This window comes from Solanum verrucosum, unplaced genomic scaffold (genome assembly GCF_900185275.1).
Source record: "Solanum verrucosum unplaced genomic scaffold, falcon-dt-bn FXZP01000261.1, whole genome shotgun sequence".
Lineage (NCBI taxonomy): Eukaryota > Viridiplantae > Streptophyta > Magnoliopsida > Solanales > Solanaceae > Solanum > Solanum verrucosum.
Window position 1 is genome coordinate 14,407,452 of NW_026019969.1, and position 26,645 is coordinate 14,434,096.

Below are 26,645 nucleotides of genomic sequence, written 5' to 3' on the forward strand. Positions count from 1 at the left end.
TTTGCACTTATTATTTATATATTATATTAAAATAAATGACTTAAATTTATTAATTAAATTTAAATATACATAACTTAATCATTAAGTGATTAATATGGGTGTGAAAAGCTTTTACGCACCTTGTATTTGCTCCAAATTTTTTTTATGTGAATAAACATTATATCTATTAATTTAAATTAGAGATAAATAATTATTTATCATCATTATTAAAAGAAGTCAAAAAGTTTAAAAATAAAATAACGTGAACTGCAATTCCTTTTATTATTGACGGATGCACGTGTTACAATAATCTATTTACACGTAAAAGTTAGGAAATGATAGAAAGATATACCTTAAATAAGTAAACTGTTAAAGACAAATGTATATTTATTATGTGAAAAAAATTTAGGACACCCAACAATTTACTTATTTTAAAATAGAGAACATAACATTGAATTTAATTAAAATTATTCAAAATCAAACAATAAATTTAAAATAAACTAAAAATTAGTAAAAAAAGAAAAGAAACAAAAGAAGAAATAATTCTCGTGGTCATCCACCAACATGAATTGTGGTGCACTGGTGTGAGTGTTTCATCCTTAACCAAAGGTCTCGTGTTCGAGCTCTGGATATGGAGAAAATCATGTTGGGAGCGTCACCCCCGAATGGCCATGTAGAGCGTGATCCGAATTTAATTGGAGCTCCAATGTGAGCTTCAGACATCGAATGGGAAATTAAAAAAATAAAAATAAAATTCTTGTGGTCATCCAATATTTATTTACCTTGCTCTTTTTGATAGAATTACACTGACTATGTTGTTATTAAATAAAAAACGGAAAAGGGCCAAAAATACCCCTGAACTATTCGAAAAGGTTTAAAAATACCCCTCATCCACCTATTGGGTTAAAAATACCCCTCAGTCAACCTTTTTGGTCCACTAAAACCCTTTAAACTAACAGCCTTATATTTTTTAATTATTATTATTAATAATTATTACGTGGCGTCTTTTTATTGGTTAAAGTAATTCCAACCCACTAAACTTTCTCCTACCCATCCGACCCGACCCATATTGACATCCCTAACCCAAACCCAATTAAAAAGATCCATCATAAATAAAAAAGTTTGAATCATCTCCTCTCCCTGAACCTAATATCCTATTTTTCTTCATTTCCTTCTTATTAACCAATTTCAAGATCAATTTCACCTAAAATAGCTTAGATTTTCAGTGCAATACTTTGTTGAAGTTGAGGGATTCAAGTTGGAACATTGATTTTTGAAGTCTTCTCTCTTCTAAGTAGGTCGTCTTTTCATTTTCATGGCTTAGGGTTTCTGAAATTTTCATGTAGTGTTACTCTAGAATATTTTGAATGTTTTTACGTCTTTCTTTTCTTAGTTCTGGACTTTTAGTGGTCCCTTTTCAATTGTTATTATCTGAACTTTGATTTTTATTATTTCTTTATATTGTGTTTAGTTATTGATATGGTGTATTCTCTTTCTCTTTTGCAATAGTTTATTCAAAAAATATTTTGTTTATTTTTCTATAGTTTGTTGTGGACCCTTTCTCTTATTCTTGTCTGTATTTTAGGGTAATAAATATTAACTTCTTTAACCTATTCTTTGAATGATGCTGATGGGTCCCTGTTTTCTTGTTTTTTTCATGTACACTTTTTGAAGAATGATTGAGAAGATCGATTTGGTGTTTAACTATGGAGGCAAGTGGGTGTTGAAACCTGAAGTGTTGTATCTTATAAAGTTGAATCACATTATGCAAGATTTTGATGCGGATTTACTATCTTACATAGATATTTGCGCAGAGTATACTGAAAAGTTAGGTTTCAGTAAGGTGAAGCAGGTACTAGTAAATGGGCCTTCTGGTAGATACTTTCTGATTGAGAATGATGCATGCATTATAGCACTACAATCTTTATTGTGTACTGAGTTCAGTGAGCTTCAACTATATGTTGTGGATGAGAATGAATTATTTGTTCCATCTCCTAGCATTATATCATTGCAACCTTTATTGTCTAACCAGGTCTGTGAGCTTCAATTATATGCTATAGATGAAGGTGAACTACATGTCTCTACTCCTAACATTATTGATCAAAATGAGTGTCATAATATTGCGGTAGATGTTGGAACAGATTGTGATTCATCTGATGAGGAGAAAAATGTTGGACTTAACTCTAGTGATCGTGACAGTGAAGAATTAGAACTCTTTAGAAAGGAAAGAACTCAAGATGTTAATGAAAAGCTTGACAAGTTTTTACACTTGGAAAAAGGCATGAGTTTTAAAGATTTGTTTGAAGCTAAAAGAGTCGTGGGATTCTATGCAGTTGCTAATAAAGTTGGTCTTAAAGTAAAACAATCGGACACTACTAGACTTAGATATGTATGTGATACTGGATGCCCTTTTGTGTGCTTGATATCTAAGGATAATAAAGATCAAGGATTTAAAATCAAGACTTTGGAGACAAAACATAAATGTGATCCAGCATTTCATAATAGAAGAGCTACTCCCGATGTTTTAGCACATTATTTCAAGAACAAAGTCCAAAATGATCCCAAGTACAAGATCAAACAAATGAGGGTGGACGTGGATCAGAAATTTAAACTGAATATTAGTTATTCTAAGATGAAGAGAGTTAAGAAGCTTGTCTTAGAGGAATTAGAGGGTAGCTTCATTGATGATTTCAATAGGTTAGAGGCCTATGCTCAAGAATTGAGGGATAGTAATCCTGGTACAGATGTGGTTATAAACATATCAAAAAATGCTTTGACAGAAGGAAAAAGGAGATTTTTGAGAATGTATGTGTGCTTTCAAGCTTTGAAAAGTGGTTGGAAAGCAGGATTGAGGCCTCTAATAGGTTTGGATGGCACATTTTTGAAAGGAAAATGTAAGGGAATTTTATTGGTTGCTATGACACAAGATTCAGCAAAACACTTTTATCCACTTGCTTGGGCCGTGGTGGATAAAGAAACAAATAGAACTTGGAAGTGGTTTATGGAGCTATTGAGATCTTCTTTAGAGTTGAGGGAGGGTGAAGGAGTTACATTTATATCAGACATGCAAAAGGTTATAGATTCTCAACTTAATTTACATTTGTGTTGTTAAGTTTTTTTTAATTACTAATCTTATCTTATTTACTTAACTGTTTGGATATTATAGGGGTTGATTGGTGCTGTTGATGATGTACTACCTAAATCACATCACAGATGGTGTGCTAGACATATAGAAGCTAACTGGAGTAAGAACTGGAGGGGTGTACTAATGAAACAATTAATGTGGTGGTGTGCTTGGAGCACTTATGGAGAAGAGTTCAATGACCAATTGACAATTTTAGGGACTGTTTCTGAAATGGCTGCCAAAGAACTAATAGGCTACCCACCCCAAAAATGGTGTAGAGCTTATTTTGACACCAAATGCAAGAATCAAATGGTTGACAACAACTTTACAGAATCATTCAATAAATGGATTTTAGAGGCAAGACACAAACCAATTATCAAGATGTTGGAAGAGATAAGAGTCAAGGTATTTAACTATTACTTTGTTTTTGATAATTTTTTTCATTACTAGAATTTTTGTCACTTATATTACTATCAATTTTCTGTATTTATAACATTGATGTGTATAAAATTTTAAGTATACTATGTCATTACTTTATCTATGTTACTCGGACTCATAAAAAATACTAACGAATGCATGTTAATTATGGATTTTTCGTTGTTTGAAAGGTAATGAAATTACTAAAAGATCGTGAGGAGGAATGTTGGAATTGGAGAGATGAAATCAGTCCATATGCCAAGGATTTGCTGACTGATTACAGAGAAATAGCACAAGGGTGTGAAATTCATTTTAATGGAGACTTTGGATATGAAGTGCATGAAGGTGAAGACAAGCATACCGTCAATCTTCAATTAAAGAGGTGCACATGCAGGGTATGGGATTTGACAGGAATACCATGTTCCCATGCCATCAAAGCTCTGATTTACCAGAAAAAAAATCCGATGAGCGAGGTGCATTGGTGGTATTCAAAGGAAGCTTACATGTTAGTTTATATGCATAAACTACAACCAGTTAGAGGTGAAAAATTCTGGAAAGTGAAACCAGAACATGCAATGGAACCACCAGAAATACATAAAATGGTTGGTAGACCAAAGTTGAAAAGAAAGAGAGAGAAGGACGAGGCAAGGAAAAGAGAAGGGGCTTGGTCATCTTCAAGAAAAGGACTTTTAATGACATGTGGATATTGTTGTAACAAAGGTCACAACATCAGAACTTTTCCTTTGGTAAAATATTGTTACTTTTGAATGCTTATAAACTGAAATATTCTTAATTTTATTGCTTGTTTGATTCGTTGAAATATTCATGGTTGTTGTTGCAGGTGAACGAGAAGATAAAGAATATGGGTGAAGGATCTTCCCATAAAGTGCAAGATGTGACCTTAACAACAGTACACGAAAGTCAAACTTCTGAACAAGAACAACAATTTGCTCAACATTCAACCATTGGTGATGATGAATGGGAAGGTGAAGAGGAAGATGAAGATGAAGACGGCCAACCAATTTTGAGGCCGAAGGTGATATCTGAAGAAAGGACTAGGCTTCAACAAAAAAAATTACAACGAAGACCAATTGGTACTAGAAAAATTAGCTTCAAGGGAGATGAATTTGGTGTCGTGGAGCCTACCAATCTGTCTTATTCACCAAAGAAAGTTACCTGGAAAGGCAAGGCAGCAATGACCTCAAACCAGTTGGTTGCAGAGAAGGAAAAAAAAGTTGGTAAATTGAAGACTAAGAAGGCAAGATTAGAGACGAAATGACCAACATTTAGGAAACGTACATATTTTGCGGTGACTAATTCAAGAATTTGCTAATTTGTTAAATGATTTTGTATTGATTCATCCTTAATTATTTTTGTTGTGCTCAACATAGGGTGAAGAACATTGTGAATTTGTGGATGGTTTACATCTTGCATATTTTAGCTTACTTTTGTATGAACAGAATATTCAGAAATGTATTGCAATGGCTAGATATTGTTAATGTGCATCATTTACTACCCCTCATAACTTATATCATAGTTTGTTGGTTAGTACATGTGTAACTTTAATAAGTTTAACTAAAACACTTCTATTAACTTATTCAAGTACTCCAAAAGTGTTTAAAAGTTATTTTAGCTTGAAAACACTTAAAATAAGTCAATTTTACTGTGTCATTGATACAAATAAGAATTTGTCAATTTGTTGGTTAATTTGAAAAGATGAGTAGTTGACTGCTGAAACATGCCAGCCAGATCAAGAATACTTCTAAAGCACCACAATAGATACTACACAATGCTTCCACAAAATGACTTTACACTTCCGGAAAAATAAAATTTTAGTTTCAAAGCTATTCTTATAGTTGTTAAACATGAGAAATTCACCAAACTATAAAATTGTAAAAGCATTGAAGAATAACAAATCTATGAAATTAGAATAAAAATAGCTTCAAATCTAACACCTAAACTCGATCAAACAGTACCTAAATTCTACCAAAAACTACACAAAAACTATAAAGAAAAAATAGCAGCAAGAACTCAACTAAAGTGCATGCACCATTATGAGATAAAAAAATTGATCTAAAAATGAACACAAAATTGATCCTAATTCACTTCATTAGCAACGAAATACATTACAATGAAGCTTGCGAACTAAACACAATTTTGCTACCATACCAACAATAATAGAAATTACAATTAAGAACATTACACTAACTAGACACCATCAACAATTTTTCATATCACAAACTTATCTAGAGAAAAGTAACAAAAACAACAACTTCAAGACATTATCATCAAAGAAAAAAAAAAACCATGACCATAGCACAATCTTCCTCCTTTGCTTGTCTTTGAACTCCAAATTTGAAACTTTCTCCTCAAGGTAGATACATAATTCAAATTTGTCAATTTCGACATATCATTCACGTCTTCCTTAACATGTTGCGTTCTTGACGAATGACATCCAATGATTTTTTTTAATGTGAATAAACATTGTCACATGAGATGGAAAATAATTTTTACCTTGCCATTCTCAATAACGACAACCATTCGTTGTCTCATAGCGACAACAAACCTACGACCATCGTTTGTAGGTTTCGCAGCAGTAAAAAAGTTGACAACCATTCAAGACTCTCTTACATCACAATAAGTAACAAAAGAAGATTCAGATATTTGAATGAAGAGAAGAAGACTTCAAAATTCAATGCTCCAACTTGAATCCCTCAACTTCAATAAATTATTGCACTGAAAATCTAACCCATTTTGGGTGAAATTGATTAATAAGAAAAGGGAAAAGAAGAAAATAGGATATTAGGTTTAGGGGGAGAGGAGATAATCCATGAAAATGAAAATGAATGTTCCAACTTGAATCCCTACGAGAGTAACACTACATGGAAATTTCAGAAACTCTAAGCCATGAAAATGAAAAAACGACCTACTTAGAAGAGAGAAGACTTCAAAAATCAATGTTCCAACTTGAATCCCTCAACTTCAACAAAGTATTGCACTGAAAATCTAAGCCATTTTAGGTGAAATTGATCTTGAAATTGGTTAATAAGAAGGAAATGAAGAAAAATAGGATATTAGGTTCAGGGAGAGAAGATGATTCAAATTTTTTATTTCTGATGGATCTTTTTAATTGGGTTTGGGTCAGGGATGTCAATATGGGTCGGGTCGGATGGGTAGGAGAAAGTTTAGTGGGTTGGAATTACTTTAACCAATAAAAATACGCCACATAATAACTAATAATAATAATAATTAAAAAATATAAGGCTGTTAGTTTAAAGGGTTTTAGTGGACCAAAAAGGTTGACTGAGGGTATTTTTAACCCAATAGGTGGATGAGGGGTATTTTTAAACCTTTTTGAATAGTACAGGGGTATTTTTGGCCCTTTTCCGAATAAAAAATAATCAAGGTATGTGGGGCTTAACTGAAATTTGGTGCAAGTTGGAGGATTAACAAGGTAAGAGAAGAAAATATAGTAAATGTTGTTGCTCCCCAGCTGGATCTAGACGGTCGTGGAGGTTTCTCTTCCCACCCCACATGTCCCTTTCATCCTTCTTACTTTTCTTTTCTTACACTATATTCCAAACTTCCTTTTTTATATTTCACTTTTTTTTTCCAATAAAAATGAACAAGTTAAAAACATTCTCAAAGTCTCACCTATGTGATTAAAGATCCTCAATATGACATTATTTTATTATAAATTTATTTTATTCTTAATAAAATAATTTATATTAACATTGACTTAACCTCTTTGAAAAATTTAGTAAATAAATATGTTGTCAATTAATAGAGGTAAAATAGAAAATTCATTATATCAATATTATTTTTTTAATAGGTGTTACAAGTTAAAATTTGACAAATAAATTTAATCAGAGAAATGTTTTATTAATTTATTGACTATATTGTGTGTGTATATATATATTTATTTTTTTTATTTTATTTTATTACCACAATCCTAATATATAACGAGTGAAAAGTTATTTCGTATAAATTTGAAAGTAAAGTTGTAACTTTTTCGATTTGAACAATTTTTTTTAATATGTTGACACCCACTTTTTCTGCTATAAAATCCCAGCCAAAACACCTTCTTTAACCCCTCCTCTCTTTTCTCCTTCCTTTTCTCTCTAATTCTTCTTCCTTTCCTCTGTTTTTTTGGTTTCAAGTTTTTCTTGGAATCTCCACCACCCAAAATCTCCCAAAAAAGTTTTTTTGTTTCTTCTACTAAACAAAATCATAAAAGGGGTTTTTGTTTTTAAATCTTTTAAACTAATCTTAATGCTACCCCAATTATTTTTAATTTTTGAAATTCATGTCTGCAATTCTGAGTGAACTGTTTCTTTCGGGGTTTATGATAAATTCCACATACAGGCGCAGGACCCATTTGGTGCAATCTTTCTCTGTTGTTTTTCTCTACTGGTTTTACTTCATTTCATAGCCCCGCCAGCTTAATAGCTACTACTTTTATATAATTTTATTAATCTATAAAAATAAAAAAACTTAAATCAAAAAAAATATTTTTCATTCTGCTCTGTTTTTTTTTTAAATCAAAAACTCCATCTGGGTCCTGCTAATTTTAACTTTATTGAAATTATTCTTGAAAAAATTTGGATCATGGCTTCGTCAAGTGGTACATCATCAGGTTCATCGTTTCTTCAAAACTCGGGTTCAGAAGAAGATCTTCAGCAATTAATGGATCAAAGGAAGAGAAAAAGAATGATATCGAACCGCGAATCAGCAAGAAGATCAAGAATGAGAAAACAGAAACATTTGGATGATTTGATGGGTCAAGTATCAAATTTAAGAAAAGAAAATAACCAGATTTTGACCAGTATGAATGTTACCACACAACATTATCTTAATGTTGAGGCTGAAAATTCAATATTGAGAGCTCAATTAAGTGAACTTAGCCGTAGGCTTGAGTCACTTAATGAAATCATTGCAGTTTTGGATGCAAACAACAATTGTAATGGACTTGTCGTCATGGACCACAATGAGCCTTATAGCTTCAATTTTGCACAAAATGACATTATGCTTGATGGGTTCAACGTGACCAATTCTTGGAATTATCTATCTGCCAATCACCCCATTATGACTGCCGATGTCTTGCAGTACTGACGTGGCAATATTATTCGAGCCAATGAATTTCAAAAAAAATTTAGTTAATTTCGGATATCACATGGTTGATGAGGGAAAAAAAAAATCAAACAGAGAGAATCCTCTTTTTATGTATTATTATCATCAAGTAGTAGAAATATTAGTGATCTTGCTAAGATTTCTCTTTTGTCAAGTAGTAGTAGTATTATTATTTTATTAAGAATAAATCCTCTCGAGGAATATAGGTGTTCTTGTAAATGTGGGGGTTTGTAATCTCATTTTCAGTTTCCTTGAATTATGCAGTTGTAATTGGAAAGTCTTTTTCTTGATTTGTAGTAATCGTAGTAGTATATTAATAACAATTTCAAGAATTGCTCCTTGTTTTACTTATATAATAGCAAATTATTAATGCAAATTAAATGCTATAAATATAGTTTGATTTAATTGTACCTCATAGCAAACTGTTGCTATTTCACCTCTCTCCTGGTGAATCTCGCTCGCCACTCTCGTTCTCTCCCTCGCCTCTCTCGTTTTTTATACAAATACAAGTGTATAAAGTGCGTTTGTATTTGTATAAACCGAGAGAAAATTGTATATATACATATATTTTCATTCTCCTCTCTCCCCTCTCCCAGATCTCGCTCGTCACTCTCTCATATCTCGCTCTCTCACTCGCCTCTCTCACTTTATACAAAAAACGCAAATTGTATAAAATGCGTTTGTGTTTATATAAAGCGAGAGAAAATTGTATATACATATATTTTCGTTCTCTCTCCCCTCTTCCAGATCTTGCTCACCACTCTCCCAGATCTCGCTCTCTCACTCGCCTCTCTCACTTAATACAAAAACGCAAATGTATAAAATGTGTGAAAATTGTATATATATACATATTTTTGTTCCCCTCTCTCCCGTCTCCCAGATCTCGCTCGCCACTCTTCCAGATCTTGCTCGCTCACTCGCTTCTCTCACTTTATACAACTGATCTTTTTGTATATGTATACCAAAGCAAATTGTACAACTACTTTCTTTTGTATATGTATAGCGAAATATACATATTTATGTTTGCTATGGAGCTCAATTATACAAACTTTGCTATAACATACAAATATGAATTTTGTGTTTGCTATATGTGAAAGTTTCTCTTTTACTTACTCTACGGTTTAGTTTGGTACACACACTAAATTATCTCCTTTGAGTTGTTTTGATAAAAATTTATTCGCAATAAATGAATACAAGATACATATTTTTGTACAAACTAGAGTATTTTTTATTAATTATGATTACGCGATACATATTTTTATTTTATTTTTAGCCTCTAAGCAGGATGGAGCTAGAGGGTCATGTTACTGATATAAAGATCTTTTTTTTTTACATATGTAGATTAGATGATTAATATTTTCCACGCCATTACTTCTAAAATTAAATTATTTGACTTGATGAAAATATGGATACAACTTCAAACAATGTTATGTTAAACATATGAAATATCTATGTATTGTACATTTACATTTTTTTATAACAATATTTCACTATAACAATAAAAACAAAAAAAGTATTCAAACCAACGATTGATAGGATGATATAAAGTTGTCTCTACGAACATATTTTTTGAACAAGAATATATTGTTAGCAGAATCTAGTAAATAGTTAGTCATGTAACAAAAGTGGTTCATAGACACCACCCACAAATGATTTTTGAGATATTTTTGGCTTTTGTTGCGATGATCATTGATTCTTCATACTAGGGGTGTACAAGTCAAATTCTAAAGTCAAATCGAATTGACGAACCAACTCAAACCGAAAAACAAAAACAAATTTGTGATTTGGTTTGGTTGATTTGGCGTTGAAAAAAAAAAACGACCACTCTTGGTTTGGTATTCAAAGAAAAAAAGTCAAATCAAACCCAAACCATACTGACATAATATAAACATATAATTTTATTTTATTTATAGATAAAAAATATTATTTATAATCTACTTTGTTAATATATTTTTAGTTAGTTTATAGTTTTCAATGTTTATATATATTATTTCAAATTTGGGCTTGTAAAACTTTGTAAATATTTTATTTTGTACTAAGATAAAAAATTACAATAATATTATTATAGTTTTTCAAATTCGTAGTTAACAATTTACCTTGTAAATATTTCTTTTTGTATTCAGTTTGATTGTAGCCTGTGATCTTATTAATTTAACATATTGAACGTTGATATTTCAAAAAAAAAATAATTTGTACTCATGTGAATTTTATCGTCTTTTCGAAGATTTCTATTCGTTTAACATTTTTAAAGTTTAGCTTATCACATAGGTAAGTGAAAATATATTTGATCTTTTTTTCAAACACCGTATAGTTATAAAAAACCGAAAGAACCGACTAAAACTGAAACTGAAAAACTCGACTTTATGTGATTTGATTTGATTTTTCAATTTAATAAACTGACATAATTGATTTAGATTTTTTTTTAAAAAAAAAAAACTAATCGACCTATATACAACCCTACTTCAGACAAGTACAAACTACAATTGATCTGAGCAGTTACAGTCCATCATTTTTCCTTCCTTTTTTTGAAAACACCTCCCCACTAAATAAAATCTACAAAAGAATTTCATTATCATTTATATCAAATTACATTACTTTTATTATTATTTAAAAACAAATAAAGACGAGCATATTTAGCTATCAATCAACTAAAAAGCTGATTGATACAAGTTTAAATAAAGAAGATGTCGTCTTGTCAATGAATTGATATATATAGCGTAACCACCACATATGAATAAATTTTAGAATTTTTATTTATTAACACTTGAAGTTATCGTCTACGTATTAACACTTGAAGTTATCATCATGTAATTCCGAACCGATGAAATTTAAATTACTGACTACTTCTACACACAAGTCTCTAGCCACCCAAAAAAGAAACCAAACAAATTTTGTTTTCCTAGTTACGTTGGGAACACTTTTAGCAATAATTGAGTTAATTCTAAACTTAAGGGCGTGTTCAGTATGGAGGAAATTATTTCATTTTTTTTTATGTTCTATTTATTAGAGTATATATTTTTAACATTATTAGAAAAAATAAGTTGCTTAAGACTAGGAAAATGATTTCTTAGTATATGTAAGAAAATAAGTTATACAAATAACATTTCAATATACTCCTCACCCCTTCAACACACATCAAATTCAACCCATTCCCACAACAGCACACCCCTATCTTTCATCTCATAATTCATAGTATTTAGTCAAATTATATACAAAACAATTTTGAAATAATATATTTTGCACACAAAAAATAAGTTTTTTCAAAACTATTTTACTTCGTACCGAACACACCCTTGAAGTGTCAATTATAGAATCTAATTAGTCGTTCTTAAGGAAATTGCATGTGAAATGTGTTTGCTATTCCTTTGCAAAGCATCCAAATCATAGGGCCTTTTTGTTTTGTTTTGGAAAAATTGATGCAATTAATATTATTTTGTATTCGATTGGTCGATATTTGTTAAATTCTTGTTGTTTCTGTTTGCTTTTATAACAACCACTAATTAATATAGATTATTTGAATTTTTTTTCATATAAAGTATAATGTCACGTTTTAGCAATAAAGCAACGCTATCGTATATGGTACATTAGATTTAAAGAATCGACCTAGACTTACAATGGAGTTGTAACATATTTAGGAAAGACAACATAAATTCGGTAAGTAAAATAATGCAACAAAAGTGATATGTTAGAGAAAATTTTGTAATTTCCAAAAAGTAGAGTTCACATACGCAATTTTTACTTAATTTTACTTTTATCTTGCAAAGAACGAATTGAAGTCTTTTTAATAGATCATCAACTCAAATACAGAGAAAACTTGTAAAGACAACATAAAACCGATAAGCACACTTCTACCCTTCGAATAAGTACTTTGTGATGAGAACATTGAGGAGGGTAAATTGTATGACCTTACCTCTATTTTGTAAAAATAGAGAGGTTATTTTTAATAAATCATCGATTTAAAAACAGAGAAAACTGTGACGATAAAAAAAAAAGGTAAAGAACAAATGGCACGTGCAGGGAACAAAGTTTTCAGGACAAGTACAAATCCTAGTTATATACAAGTAATATCACTAGATCCTTGTATAATGCCCATAATTAAGTCCATGTTACAGGAACAATACAACGTGATACGATGCTTCCCCCCCCCCCCCCCCCCATTAAAAATGAAAATTTTATACGGTGTTAATACAACATAATAATTATTATTATTATTAGAAGACAACAACATGTTAAATTTACATGCTTCTAGATGAAACAAAAAATATTGAATAGTTTCTTTTTCCAATTTTTTTTTTAAAAGCGAGATGAGTTGATGAATATATTAGGAGAAGATCTTTTTTTTTTGTTTTGGAGTAAATGATTATTATTTTTATTATGAAGTGTATATATTACAAACATTCTTTTTGAGAAAACCAAAATAAAATAAAATGTATTTGTCACTCTCAAGTCCTATATTTGGACAAAATTATAAAATATGAAAAAACATTTTAAAGGGGAAGTTTACGTAATTGGAACCCTACACTTAAAACATTAGGTTGTAACTATTTTCTCATCATTATTTAAATAATTGATCAAAATAGCCATTTAACAGAATTTGTTAATTTTTTTAATTGACAATTATTTTTATTCTACTAAAAATCAGTATTTATATACCCCCAAATATTTCTTGAACAGGAAAATGAACAAGTAATCCATAGAAATTGATTGAACTTTGACTTAGGTAAGTGAAAATGAAATGCATTCATTTCATTTTTTACTACTTTTTTTTTTCTTTTCACTTTTCATTTCGTGTGAAGAAATTAAGTGCCCATAGTTGGAATATGCCAAATTAATGGGGCTGCAACTTGATTTTGTTTTGTTTTTTCCGTCCGTTGTTTGATATACTAAGGATGCAATATTAAATTTCATATCTACGTCGAGTCTTTTTATGAGATTAAATTGCTTACTTAATAAAGAAAATTTTATATTCGAGATATCTAAAAGATGAAAAAAATATTTCTTGGTATTTCATAAAATTTATTAAACTAATAGAAAGTAATAGGAGAAAATTTTTTGAAGTCTTCTTTCTTATTAGTTCTATCCTTTCAGAAAAGAAAGAAACAATAAATTAATATAAGACATGACTAATGGTGTCATGTTATTAGTCACAAACTAAACGCTCAACTAACGGCCATTATTTCCTTAATCACTTTCAATAATGCTGAATTATTTCAATAAATCCCTATTACATTAGTCTAATCACACATGAAATGACAGGTTAATTACAAAGTGCCTCTCCCAAACTCGAATTAACCTTTGTCAAAAGCAACAAAAAACAAGATGGGTCATGATTTAAATAATGACGAGAGTGAGTGAGTTTATTTTTTTCATTAATAGATGTTTGGTTCATTGGGCGAAAATGCCGAAATATATAAAATATACATGGTATAATATCAAATATGTATTTGGTTTAATAGAGATAAACTTCTATTTTAAATTTTACTCTTTCTTTAAAAACCTTGGAGAAGGGAGAAATTGTTATTTTATCTCAAAATTGTAATTTCGAAATTGTTATACTACATAAAATATGTTAGAAAATACTGCAACAAATGTGATTTAAGCCATCACACTAATTTCAGAATAAAAAAATTATAATTAAAATATTGGATAAAGAATCTCACTAATCATGATATTTTAGTGAGATTATAATCAGAACTAATTATCTCACTATCAAATGACCTCTTAGTGTTACAATATATTACTAGTCTTAAATTGTTCAACTTTCTAACTTTAACTTTTATAAGTTACTACCCTAAGTTATGTTTTAAATGATCTGATCCTATAAAAATTCAAACAATATGAGTGTTAAAGCTAAACTCAGAGAAGATTCAGACCAGACCATATTTTTTCAATCATATTTAATCAATACCCTTTTTGGGAAAATTTTCACAAGCTTGGCAATTAGAAAAGAGGAAATTAAAGTAAAGCACATTCAAAAGCTAATGGAGTAGTAATATTTTAAATATAGAGTTGACGTACAACTAAAATTTTCTTTACAAATAAAGTATATTTAGAAATTAAAGAGAATTAAAGAGCACCGTTCTTCCATCATCTCGAATATAGGCATCATAAAAATTAAAGATTTGAAATCCAATGGTTTCGTTTTTTCCCTCTATTTGTTTGTTTAGAGAATAATAACTTTAATTTTGTCAAAATATTCTTCTTTACAATAAATTAATTTCATAAAAATACTTGAGCCACAAACAATACTTTGCTATCTTTTTATAATTAAGATTTTATATAAGTGGCTATCCACTAAGCAAATCTTAGGTCTTTCATAGTAATTTTATCTTTTTTTGATAAAACATCTTCTTTTAGCATTAAAAAAATGTAAATGATATATAAACACAAAAAGAAAAATTCTTTGATGCTTCAAACTATATGTTTGGCTATAATTGATAATTTTCTATTGAAGAAATATTTATAGACTTGCAGTACAGAAAAATTGCACCAAAAGAGAGTACATATTTGCAAATTCTTTTCTTCGTTGATATATTTTTTGGTTGGGTATGGGGGTGGGGGGTGGGGGGAGATTAGCACTTTTAGTCCCTAAATATTGATAAATTCTTATTTTGGTCCTTGTAGTTTTTGGTTAAACATATTTAACCTTTGATTAATTGATTGTGCGCTTATAACCTCTATGACTATGGATTATTGAGTGCCAACTGATTCATTATGTTAAATTTGTATGGTTACCTCATATATATTTGAGAGTAATATGATTCTTAAATAGACTAAGTGTCACATATTTCCTAATTAAATGGATCAAAAACACATATTTTAAGTGTTGATTCAAGATTAAATGTGTTTAGTTAAATATTACAAGGAGTAAAGTAAGAATTATTACTAAACGAGGGATTAAAATAGTCATTATTCACATGTTTAGTCCATGAAAAAAAAAGATACACACGTAAAATTGAGTGTTAAATTATAATTAAATAGCTAAAAATATGCACTGTAATAATTTAAATTGTTCCATAAAATGGTCACATAATTTTAACAATATAAATGATCTTGCAAGTAGCAGAAGATAACTAGTTTGTTACAATATTACTTCAAATGAAGTTAATCTTCTCTGAATTTAAAGAAACTCACCAAAACAGTATAAAACTAGATCTAAATCATGTAATCAAATAGTTTGTTACAATAAATTTTAAACTCAGACGCATAAACTTTAAATTCTCAATCTCCGCGATCGAGGATACTTTTCTATAATATTCTAATTTTATTCATGTTGACTGGTGGAGAATGGTGTACTGTATAATGAAGTGGCAGGAAGTTAATGGCAGTTTTTTTTAATTTTTAAATTAGGCCCATGATTTTTTACAAAAGGGACAAAGATGATGAAATCTCATGTCATGTCTTTTTTTTTTTTCATTCAAGATTTCATAAAATATTAGCAAAGATTAATTATTTAAAAACAAAATCAAATTAAAGTGTTTGTGATAGCATGTGGCCAGCCATACACTTGAAAGTCTTCACATGATCAATGCAGAAAAAGACTGTCTATTTGTTTTGTTTTGCTTAATAACTAATTAGTGATAAATTAATATTGAGTAAAATAGTAATTAATTAATTAAGAGCCTGATAGAGGCATATATATAAATCTATCATATGATGTTCTGGTGGGAATATGAAGACTTTTGTGCCTCTAAAGAAGCCAAAACAGAGAGGTTCTCTGTGTAATTAATTACAAGTATATGGAAGTCCTAATTCCATAATTAATTAATTACATATAAGTTTTACTCAACTTCTTATAAGTAGGTTAGTTAAGATTTTTACTAACTGAATTAAGTAATATTCACATCATCAATATAAATAACTTTTACATTATCATGTCATCTTTATATGATATTCATGTATAAATATCCTTTGGGATTTTGGATGACCTAAATCTTAATATTATAAAAAATAAATAAAATTATAATGACGATGTATTTTTAAAGTCCTAAATAAATATAGAAATAAATAAAATTAAGAAAATTCGACAAGTACTATATATACATAAAAATTAATGTTGACCTTCTATATATATACTAATGTTGAACCTCTTTGTGCCCGACCTCTGGCTTCGCCCCTGCTTCTAATCACCTGAAAGTGCAGGAAAAAAAGGATAGTAATATATACACATACTAAAAGTCAAGAATAAGTGAGCACTCGAACTCGAGACTTGATAGCCATGTAACATAAAATCCAGAATAGTATCAGTGTGAGGCAGTGAAATAGCTCATTTTGGTCGATTTTTCTGAACATGTCTTACACAGAACAATCACTCCTCTAGAGAAAAGTACAAAATTTAGCAAATTAAGACGTGGAAAGCACCAAATTTTTTTTTAGTAAAAATGAAGAATACATAGTCATAAAGTTTGTTATGTGTTGATGGTAATGAATAGTGACAAGACAAAATGAGCATTTTCCCTAAAATATGAAGTCCATTTCTTCGATTCTGCAGAAAGTTTCAAAAGAATATTACCAGAATTTCCCAGGCTGCCATTTCTTGCACCAACAGAGGAATTAGGTGCTTCTCTTTCTTAATAGGGTCCCCTTCTACTTGTCTTAATTTCCTTTGTAGAGATAAAGCCTACATAACACAATATGGGCTCCACTTTAGATCTTAGCCTTTTTTTGTCTACAATATGGGATTTTGAGTTAAAGTTTGGAATCATAGTGGTTCAAGTGTTAATGAGTGGAGGTACACACTATCAATACAATTTTGTAACTTGTTATCAAGTGTGTGAAATTTTTACTGACAGAATTAATCATCATATATAAAAAAATCCCATATAATTATGTTTGAATTTAATTTAATAAATGAATAGTTCACGTCTTAACTAGGCACCAAACGACCAGTCAGGGTCTAATATACAACTTAATAAATGAATAGTTGGAACATGGACTTTTTATATTGTTTTGATCAATTTTTCTCTCACGAACAACTAGTTCTGAAATTGTGTTGGACTCAAAATATATTTCTTTATCAAAAGTAAACGAAGATATCTCATGTAATAAAGGGGGTTAAAATTTGGACAATTTTTTTTTGTAAAAAAATAAACAATGCAGTGATAGGCATGCACAAAAATGACTTAAAACTGAAGATCCTAGCTTTTAGAAAAGGAAGAGCAATAAGACTTCTCTAGCTAGGCTTTTTCAGTTTATCTACTAGACTTAAAAAGGTAAAGTATACTCTATATATCTTCCAAGTATAATTAATTAATGACTACTACTTGGCAAAGCCGTATGCAGTTACACTATCCCCAAGAAAAGAACTGTTTTTTTTGGACAATATATGGTCCCTTGTCACATGCATCCACTACTCTTTAGTAGTAACTGATAAAATTTCGTAGCTAAATAGTAAAAATTTAATGTAATTCTATTTAGCTATGAATTAGTGACAGATTATAAGAAAAATTAATTAGCTAGGAGCCATTTAACAATGAATTAGCTGGAAATTATCGATAAATTTCATAATTTCTAATAATAAAATTTTTCACTTTATTATCACCTTTCATCCATATGATTTTAGGTTTATCTCGTCCCGTTTTATCACCTTCTGTAATTATAATATATTTCAAACATTATATTTAGTATGTACTACTTAGCATCTTATGTCATGATCATCTTGAATCTGATTTATTTTTGTATGATTAATGTACATTATCTTAATATTTTAGCATTTCCGCAGATTTATTTTATGCATAATTTGTTGAAACTTAGATGCCCAACATTCGATCTCATAATATAGTTTAGATTTTAGTCTAGTGGAATTTTTATTTCATTTTATTGAGTTTCTTCAAATCCCATAGCATTCCCGTTACAGTCTTCTATTTTAATTATATAACTAATGTATTGTTATTCTTTGCATAATTTCGTCTTCCATGCCATTTGAATCTAAGTTGTACCTACTAAAATATTTATGTGGAAGTTATACATTTCGATGATGGCTAAAAATAAATAATATTTCTAGTCAAATATATAAAAAAAGATACACACAGTTATGTAAAAAATACAACAATCACATACTCAGAGTGTATGCATAATGCATATTACATATAAAATATGTGTATATAATGCATATTCTAGGCAAAAACATATGAATGTCATCCCATCAAGCATTATTTGCTGGCTCACGATTAAATTATTTGGGTTGGGCCAGATAATGGGCTATAAAGGTCTAGATTAATTTCATGATTGGAAGGTGCTATTGTTACGAGGACGTCAGATACTCCTTATTTTGGTATTTTCTTTTAAATATTAAATTTTAGTAACTGGATGTTGATGAAATATTGAAATATTTAACACTTATAGAAATTTCACTAGTTTAGAGGCTAATCACTTAGATACATGCTAATTTCCAATATTACAAATCTTATCAAATCTTGGTGTGTCTAGAAATGTCGAGATACATATATCTTGGGATACATGGTGGGAAAAATTAGGTGTAGTTTGTTCTAGATATATTATATCCAAGTGAATCTATTTGTATCTAGGACATATAGACAATTCTCCCCGGAATATGGTATCCCAGTATATGTAAATCACACCAGATACATGTATATAGCGTGCATCTAGTGTGATTTTCACTATTTAATAATTTGTAAAGCATATTTCAAGTCAGTTACATGCAAAGTTCGCTAAATATATGTATATGATTTTAAATCTAGCATGAAATTACTAACAAAATAAGATAAAGTATAGTTATTTCAAATTACAAAGAAGATTAGTAAATGGAAAAATTGTATATAATAGCAAACTATTAATTCAAATTAAATGCTATAAACATAGTTTGATTTAATTGTACCCCATAACAAACTGTTGCTATTTCGCTTCTCTCTTGGTGAATCTCACTCGCCACTCTCGTTCTCTCCCTCGCCTATTTCGCTTTTATACAAACACAAATGTATAAAATGCGTTTGTGTTTGTATAAAGCGAGAGAAAATTATATATATACATATATTTTCATTCTCCTCTCCCAGATCTCGCTCGCCAGTCTCTCCCTCGCCTCTCTCGCTTATACAAACAGAAATGTATAAATTGTGTTTCTGTTTGTATAAAACGAGAGAAAATTGTATATACACATGCAAATACATATATTTTCGTCCTATACACTTATAATTATACAATACAAATATTCCCCTGCCTAGTTCTCTTTTGCCTTTCTCTCTTTCTTGCTTTTACAAATACAGATTATTCAATTGATTTTTTATATATGTATATCGAAACAGAAACAAATTATATACAACTGCTTTCTTTTGTATATGTATAGTGAAATATACATATTTATGTTTGTTATGGTAAGCGCAATTATGCAAACTATAACTATAACATACAAAGATGATTTTTGTGTTTGCTATATGTGAAAGTTGCTCATAGTAAATATTGGTAGGAATATTTGTGTAATTTGAGTGAGCCTTTTCATCATTATCACAGGCCCAACTCATTCCTTAAGCGGGTTGTCGGTCTCAATCCTGCGAAGAACAAATCTTTGATTTTTTAACGAATCAAAGAATCTATCTTGTCGTAATCTGTAAACAAAGAATCATGAAATTAAATGTTATTAGCAGAATCCGCGGTTAAGGTTTCTTGAATTTCTGAGAATCGGCGATTGGTTTACGCGTTTACAGCCACACGTCTAATTATTTCAAGATCATCAAGATTTATACATTAATATCAAAACCCAAGTTTCAAATTTCTGTAAAATCACTATCAGTTTGACCCTTCAATCAAATTGGCAACACAGTGAGTTTCTTGATTTATTACTAATCTTGTTTCTTTTTTTCTTTTGATAATTCAATGTTCCATTTGGTGGTAATCCCATATTCTAAATCTTGTTTCTTTCATCATCCCCTCACTTATGTGTTCAGTAATCAAGATTCTTGTTTTTGGATTTGAAGATGTTTTGTTTACTTCCTCTGTCCTAATTAAAGTGTTTTAGTTTGATTGCCGCCCACGGGGTTTAAGATATAAAGGGAAATTCTTGAATCTTGTGGTCATAAATTAAAGATTTGTGTAGTTTTGTAAATCTTGTGGTATTAGACTTGCTAAATAGAATGTTGAAATTGGAAAACTTACTAAATATAGAAAGGGACTTTGTTTTCGTGACAGACCAAAAAGGAAAGTAAGACACTTGAATTGGGAAGGAGGGAATATGTCTTCGCAATGTTTTGGGGTTAAATATTTAGTGTTCGGTTGTTGAATTTTTGTTACCTTGTGACTGATTTTTTACGTCTGTGTTTGATTTTGAGAGTGAATTGTTATTTGCTTTCTGTTCTCAGTTGAGTGATTGCAGGTTTAAGTCTATTGGAAGTTTGCATTTGATTAGATATGGTGAAGCACACAGAGTACTATGACATATTGGGGGTTGGTGTAACCGCGACTCCTGCTGAAATTAAGAAAGCTTACTATCTCAAGGTGATATAGCATTTTAGCTTATTGTTTTCTTTTTCTGGAGACTTTCAATTTTGAGAATGCACTCGTATCGTTTGTTGAATTTATTACTAGATGATCATCTACCCTTTTGATGTGACAAACATGTAGAATTCCCTGAAATTGAATTTTCTTGCTTTCTCTCTCAACTTAGTTTAGTTATCGTTTTTTATTTCCTACTCGGATGTGCATTTCTCTTAGTCATGTTTAAGTTTACTTTATTTCCAATGTCTGCAAGAGTCTGTTAGACTAGTTAGAGATTTATGTGCTAGTAGAAAATAAAGAGAACTCTCGTGCTAGAGAGATTAAATTGAGGCTTAAATGAAGTGACATGGCCATGGATTCGTATAGCTGACCACACTTTCTTGGAATCGAGATGTAATTGTTGTTTATGTGCATTTGATCGGTCTGTTTATCACAATCTCCCGCCATCTGAACAAGGTTGGGTTTCTGCTATCAGCATTGATGCAGTTCCTAAAGCCATGCTCCTTAGTGTTTTTCATTTCTAATCCCAATGTTGCAACTATATGCTGAAGATGTAAGACGAAAGGATCACTTGAAATTCTAGGCTGGATAGCACCAAGTAAGTTTGTGTTGCAAACTAACACGTTGTAACTATAATAAATCAATGGTTAGTTGGGAAAGACAACTATTTGCTACTAGTATACGTGACTGATTCCAAGACATTCTCCGCACTTCAAGTATGCGATGCATAAAGATCAGGGGATTCCTAGAGTTAGCCTGGAACTACTTTTTTATGTAGCTTACACTTGCAAGGAACCTTAAGTCATCCTTGAAAATTTTCTTTTGGACAGTTAACTTTCCTTGATATTTATCTGCACAAAGATCTCTGGATTCGAGTCAAATAGTTCCTTGCACTAATAGTAGTTCTATTTCAGGCAAGGACTACACATCCAGACAAGAATCCTGGGGACCCACAAGCTGCTCGTAATTTCCAGGTACAACCTTTAAGATCTGTTAGATCTTTTAGTTTTACTTGTCAACTAGGTACCATTGGACACTTGAGTTGCCATACTTTAAATTTTTTGAATGCATCAACGTCACAGAAGTTTCAATCTTTTAAAGCTCCTATTTGGGTTCATGCGTTCATCTGGCTGTGTGTGTGAGTTGAAAACAGAGCACTGTGCTCGAACATGTTCCAAGAATCCGATGAGTCAAAATGCTTAACAATATATTGGGATGGAGGGAATGCTTGTGTGAGTGGAGCGGTGTCACAAAACTTCTTTACATTTCCTTTGCCTCTGTCTCATTGTTCTTCTGCTTATTGTTCACTTTTGAAGGTCCTTGGGGAGGCTTATCAGGTGCTGAGTGATCCTGAGAAACGTGAATTTTATGACAAATATGGTAAAGAAGATGCAAAGTAAGTGTGAAATAGGAAGTGCTGCATTAACTTATTTCATCCACCTTTTAATTTAAAGCTACATCCGTTTGTTGTTGGCCCTTTTGTATTTTTGTCATACTTCATACTAAAAAATTTTCTGAAAACCTAGTAACAGGCTCCTAGTCAACTTGTCCCAACGGTAAGAAAACTGAAAATCCTTCTAATGATCTTGTGGAGTAGACGTTAAGAAGATCATCAGTAAAATAGTGACTCATTTACTTTCCCATTCTAGAATTTAGGCTTAGCAAAAACTATTTTGTGTTTACTTTGTCTCTCCTTTGTAAGGGATCTGATGCACCCTGCAACTGTATTTGGGATGCTGTTTGGGAGCGATGTATTTGTTGATTATGTCGGGGAGCTTAGATTGGCTTCCATACAAACTGTTGAAGATGAAGAGGACGAAGTTGTTCCTGAGCTTCGTAGGCAGAACATTCAGGAGAAATTGAAGGTATTCTTGTTTCACAGGGTTTTCATAAAAGTTCAATTGTTCATGCGATAGACTGAGGCAATCCTCTTTCAACTACAGAAATTGCAAAAGGAAAGGGTAGAGAAGCTCACGACAATTTTAAAAGAACATCTTCAGCCATATGTAGTAGGCCGGAAGGATGAGTTCTTACAATGGGCACAATCAGAAGCACAACATCTTGCTCAAGCTGGTTAGATTGTTTCACCTGCTTGTCCCTTATTTGTTTCTTTTAAAATTTAAATCAATTAATGCGCGCCATAGTCTGAACTAGTGTTGGCCTCATAACACATCCACTATATGCATGCTACTCTTTTTAGGCCTATTTAATTCCATTACATAATAATTTTTCATTTAAGACATTTAGGGTTCCTCTGAAGGTAGAAGTTCTCTACTTAGCAAAAGATTAAAAAAAAAGGAGGTTGAAGTTCTCTAAATCTGATACCAATTCTTGCATCAGCAATCAGCATACATTTTTCTAATTTATCTAAAAGCTCCCACAAACAATGGACCTAATGCAAGTGTAATGATAGCTAAGCATTAATCCAAGTTAACTGGTATGCTCTTTTTAGATCTTTTGCGCCCTTATGTTCTGCTTTTAGCTTCTCATGAATTTTGAGAAAAAGGTTGATATTTTGAGGCGACTTCGTTTCATGTGTTTTAGGTCTACCTCATTCCTGTTTTAACGCCTTCAATCATCATAGTTGTTATGTAGTCCATATGTTTTTCATCCTCTAACACCAGTTCAAGTGGCTATCCAATTTGTGAATAAGAAATTATATATACTTAGGATCCCCAACTCTCCTCTTCAGTATACAGATCCTAACAAAATTATAAGATTTCTTCCTTGATGCTTCCAAAATTCTCTACAGCCTTGCCATTGACTGCAAGTCTTTTTAGTTGAGTTGGATCTCCTATTAGCTTTTTCCATTTTCTAGAACTACGTCATCACTTTTCATCCTCTGACAGCGGTTAGAACAGCAATCTGTGTCTTTCTTCTCTGATTACTGTCGAGTTTTCAAAGCCTTCTCTTCTGACTTTCCCTGAAGGCCTTCTTGGAAGAGTAGGTGCTGTATTCTTGTCTTGTAGCAGCTTTTCATTAAATTGCTTGCACTGTTTTTCAAATGCTTTTGATGAGCTGGTTCGGAAAAAATTAAGAGACCAGGAGATTTGTGTACTTTGAGGACTTCTTCTTCATTGTAGTCTTTGTAATGCGATTCTGCAATCCAAGATCAGATATTAGAGGCGGTAAAGGTTTGGGGATGGAAGATCAGTTATTAATGTTTGTGTTAGTATACAATGTGTCCATCAGTTATCAAGGACCTTCAGTTTTTGAAATGATATTTTCTCTGCGTGGTCATATTTTCAGCTTTTGGTGAGGCCATGCTGCATACTATTGGCTATATCTACACAAGGCAAGCAGCCAGAGAAATTGGGAAAACTAAAAGATTCATGAAGGTGCCATTTTTGGCAGAATGGGTAAGGGACAAAGGACACCTAATAAAATCACAAGCAATGGCGGCTTCAGGTGTCGAAACAGGCTTTACTCTTTTCAACTTCTCATAGATGCATTTAGCAGTGAAATTCCCCCTTTTTTCTGATTAATACAGTTAGCAGTAACATGCCTTCTGTTTTTTTCCCAGGGGCTGTTTCTTTACTTCAAATACAAGAAGAGCAAAAGAAGTACCATGAGGAGAACAAAGTAGAGGATGCAATCAAAACAATGGAAGAAAAGAAAGATATCATGATTAAATCACTGTGGCAAATTAACGTCGTGGATATTGAGTCAACTTTATCGCGTGTTTGCCAAGCGGTAAGAACTGCCAATTCTTCTTTATCCAATTCTGGTGGATCCTATTGTTGCTCGAATTGCGGTAGGGTACTTATTTATGACTTGCTACAGTCTACAGATGCTCCTGCCTTATAAAGTTGATTGTTCAGTCAAGTATATTAACTCCAAATTGAAGAGCCTCTTCATGTTTATTATCAAGCTCACTTGTTTGCTTCTCTTTTTTTTGCCTAGGTCCTTAAAGAGCCCAATGTTCCTAAGGATACTGTCAGGCTACGTGCTAGGGCCATGAAAAAGCTGGGGACAATTTTTCAGGTGAGTGGATCAAAGTTTTTTTATTTTTTTAAGCATTTCAGCAAGACAAGATAGCTTTAGACTTTGTATTCATAACTTGTATCGTTCGTCCCTGGAAAATATCATTAGAAGTTTCTAAAAGATGATCATAATTGTAGTTTCTCAGTAACGGCTTTGGATATCTTGATGTATGACCAATAGTGACATAGATATAACTGAAAAATCAATAATCATTTGGGTGATAAAAGATACTCCCAATTTAAGTGTCTTTGTTTGACTGTGGCACGAAATAACGGGAAACTTTTGAATCTTATGATAGATGTGTATAGTCTTAAACTTGTCCAGTAGGATGTTGGAATTGAAAAACTTACCAAATATATAGAACAAGACTCTTTTGGGGACAAAACAAAAAGGAGAGAGAGACATACGAATTAGGATGAGGGAGTAGTAAGTAGTTTTAAAAAGTATCAATTTTTAAGATGCTTTCATGGTATGTAAATAAATACTGTTCCTTTTTGTTCTCCCAGGGTGCGAAACCAATGTACAGAAGAGATAGCAGTTTGCGCAGTGAAAACGCAGACATGGTTAATAGTGGTCCATCCTCTAAATGAAAAGTAATTTTTGGTGTAGAGAGACTTATAACAGCTGTATCTGTGCTCGGGATTTGTTCAATGTTGTGCGCCTCTGTTATTACATTTAGGTATCTCTCTCTTCTTCAGAAACAGTTTGATCCTTCTGTCACCAAAATCTCAATTTTTGACATATTTCTTGTGAAAACATTCGTGTAGACTGTATCTCTTTATTCTTCATGATGTTGACCACATTTCTGATTCGTATTTGCATTTCAGTGTACTGGTTTGGTATATAGGAGTAGGGAGCGTGATGAGATTAGATCGATATCCAATCGTACAACAGCTAGTTGCTCGATCTTAGTCTAATCTTGCTTTCTTGAGTGCATTCTTTTGACTTTCTTGTGGTACAATTCATTTTTTTTCTTCTTTTTAATATTAATTAAGCTTTCTTGCTGGATATTGTTTATTTTTTAAATAATAATCTATTATTTGATGAGATGCTGATAGTTGCATTACTTTAGTTTATTTAATAATTTGTTTTATGATACGTGGGATCCATAGGAGTAGCTTGAAAAACTGGGAAGGTGTAGTCAAAAAGCAAAAGAAGGAAATAACAATTGAGACTTGGTCTTCACTCTTTGTTTCAAATTATTTGTCCTTCTTTTTTAAAATAGTAATTTTAAATCATTTGTCATTTTTTAAGAAGTGTAAAAGAGAACCATAACAGATAATTTGAGACACTTTGATTCAATTACTTGTGCTTTTGCAATACATAGCACTAAGAACTATTTTAACTTTTCAACTTTTTTAGTTGGATAAAAAACATAATCTTTTTGTTCAATCTGTTAATTGTTGTCAAAAGTCAAATTTGCGCATTGTTATTTGAAATAGAGAATTGAAAAGAAAGGAGGGTAAGAAAGATTGAAGGTATGATTATTGGATGGGCAGGAAAGAGGAAAATTGATTTCTTTTCATTTGTTCAAATTTTAGCGGATAAAATTATCCAATCCCAT

The 26,645-nt window shown here is 31.2% G+C and overlaps 3 protein-coding genes and 1 pseudogene across 4 annotated transcripts in view; all 4 read left to right on the top strand.

The window, feature by feature from the left end:
• The window catches only part of LOC125816710 (protein CASPARIAN STRIP INTEGRITY FACTOR 1), a 123,789-nt gene that overhangs the window by 92,630 nt on the left and 4,514 nt on the right, over window positions 1-26,645 (top strand). The window lies entirely within an intron of this gene.
• Window positions 2,261-2,877, top strand: LOC125815100 (uncharacterized; annotated as a pseudogene).
• Window positions 7,548-8,906, top strand: LOC125816700 (bZIP transcription factor 11-like). The gene has a single exon (XM_049496325.1). It carries the CDS (start codon window positions 8,129-8,131, stop codon window positions 8,630-8,632), a length of 504 nt encoding a protein of 167 aa, XP_049352282.1. The 5' UTR covers window positions 7,548-8,128; the 3' UTR covers window positions 8,633-8,906.
• On the top strand, window positions 20,331-26,089 carry LOC125816713 (chaperone protein dnaJ 10). The gene is given in 10 exon segments (XM_049496337.1): window positions 20,331-20,417; window positions 20,962-21,097; window positions 22,012-22,071; window positions 22,414-22,499; window positions 22,800-22,962; window positions 23,041-23,170; window positions 24,347-24,505; window positions 24,621-24,790; window positions 25,001-25,081; window positions 25,588-26,089. Coding segments are annotated over 9 exon segments (1,020 nt in total). The 5' UTR covers window positions 20,331-20,417; window positions 20,962-21,010; the 3' UTR covers window positions 25,672-26,089.

Coding starts and splice junctions, on each gene's coding strand:
- LOC125816700 (XM_049496325.1), top strand. CDS start 8,129: ATGGCTTCGTCAAGTGGTACATCATCAGGTTCATCGTTTCTTCAAAAC.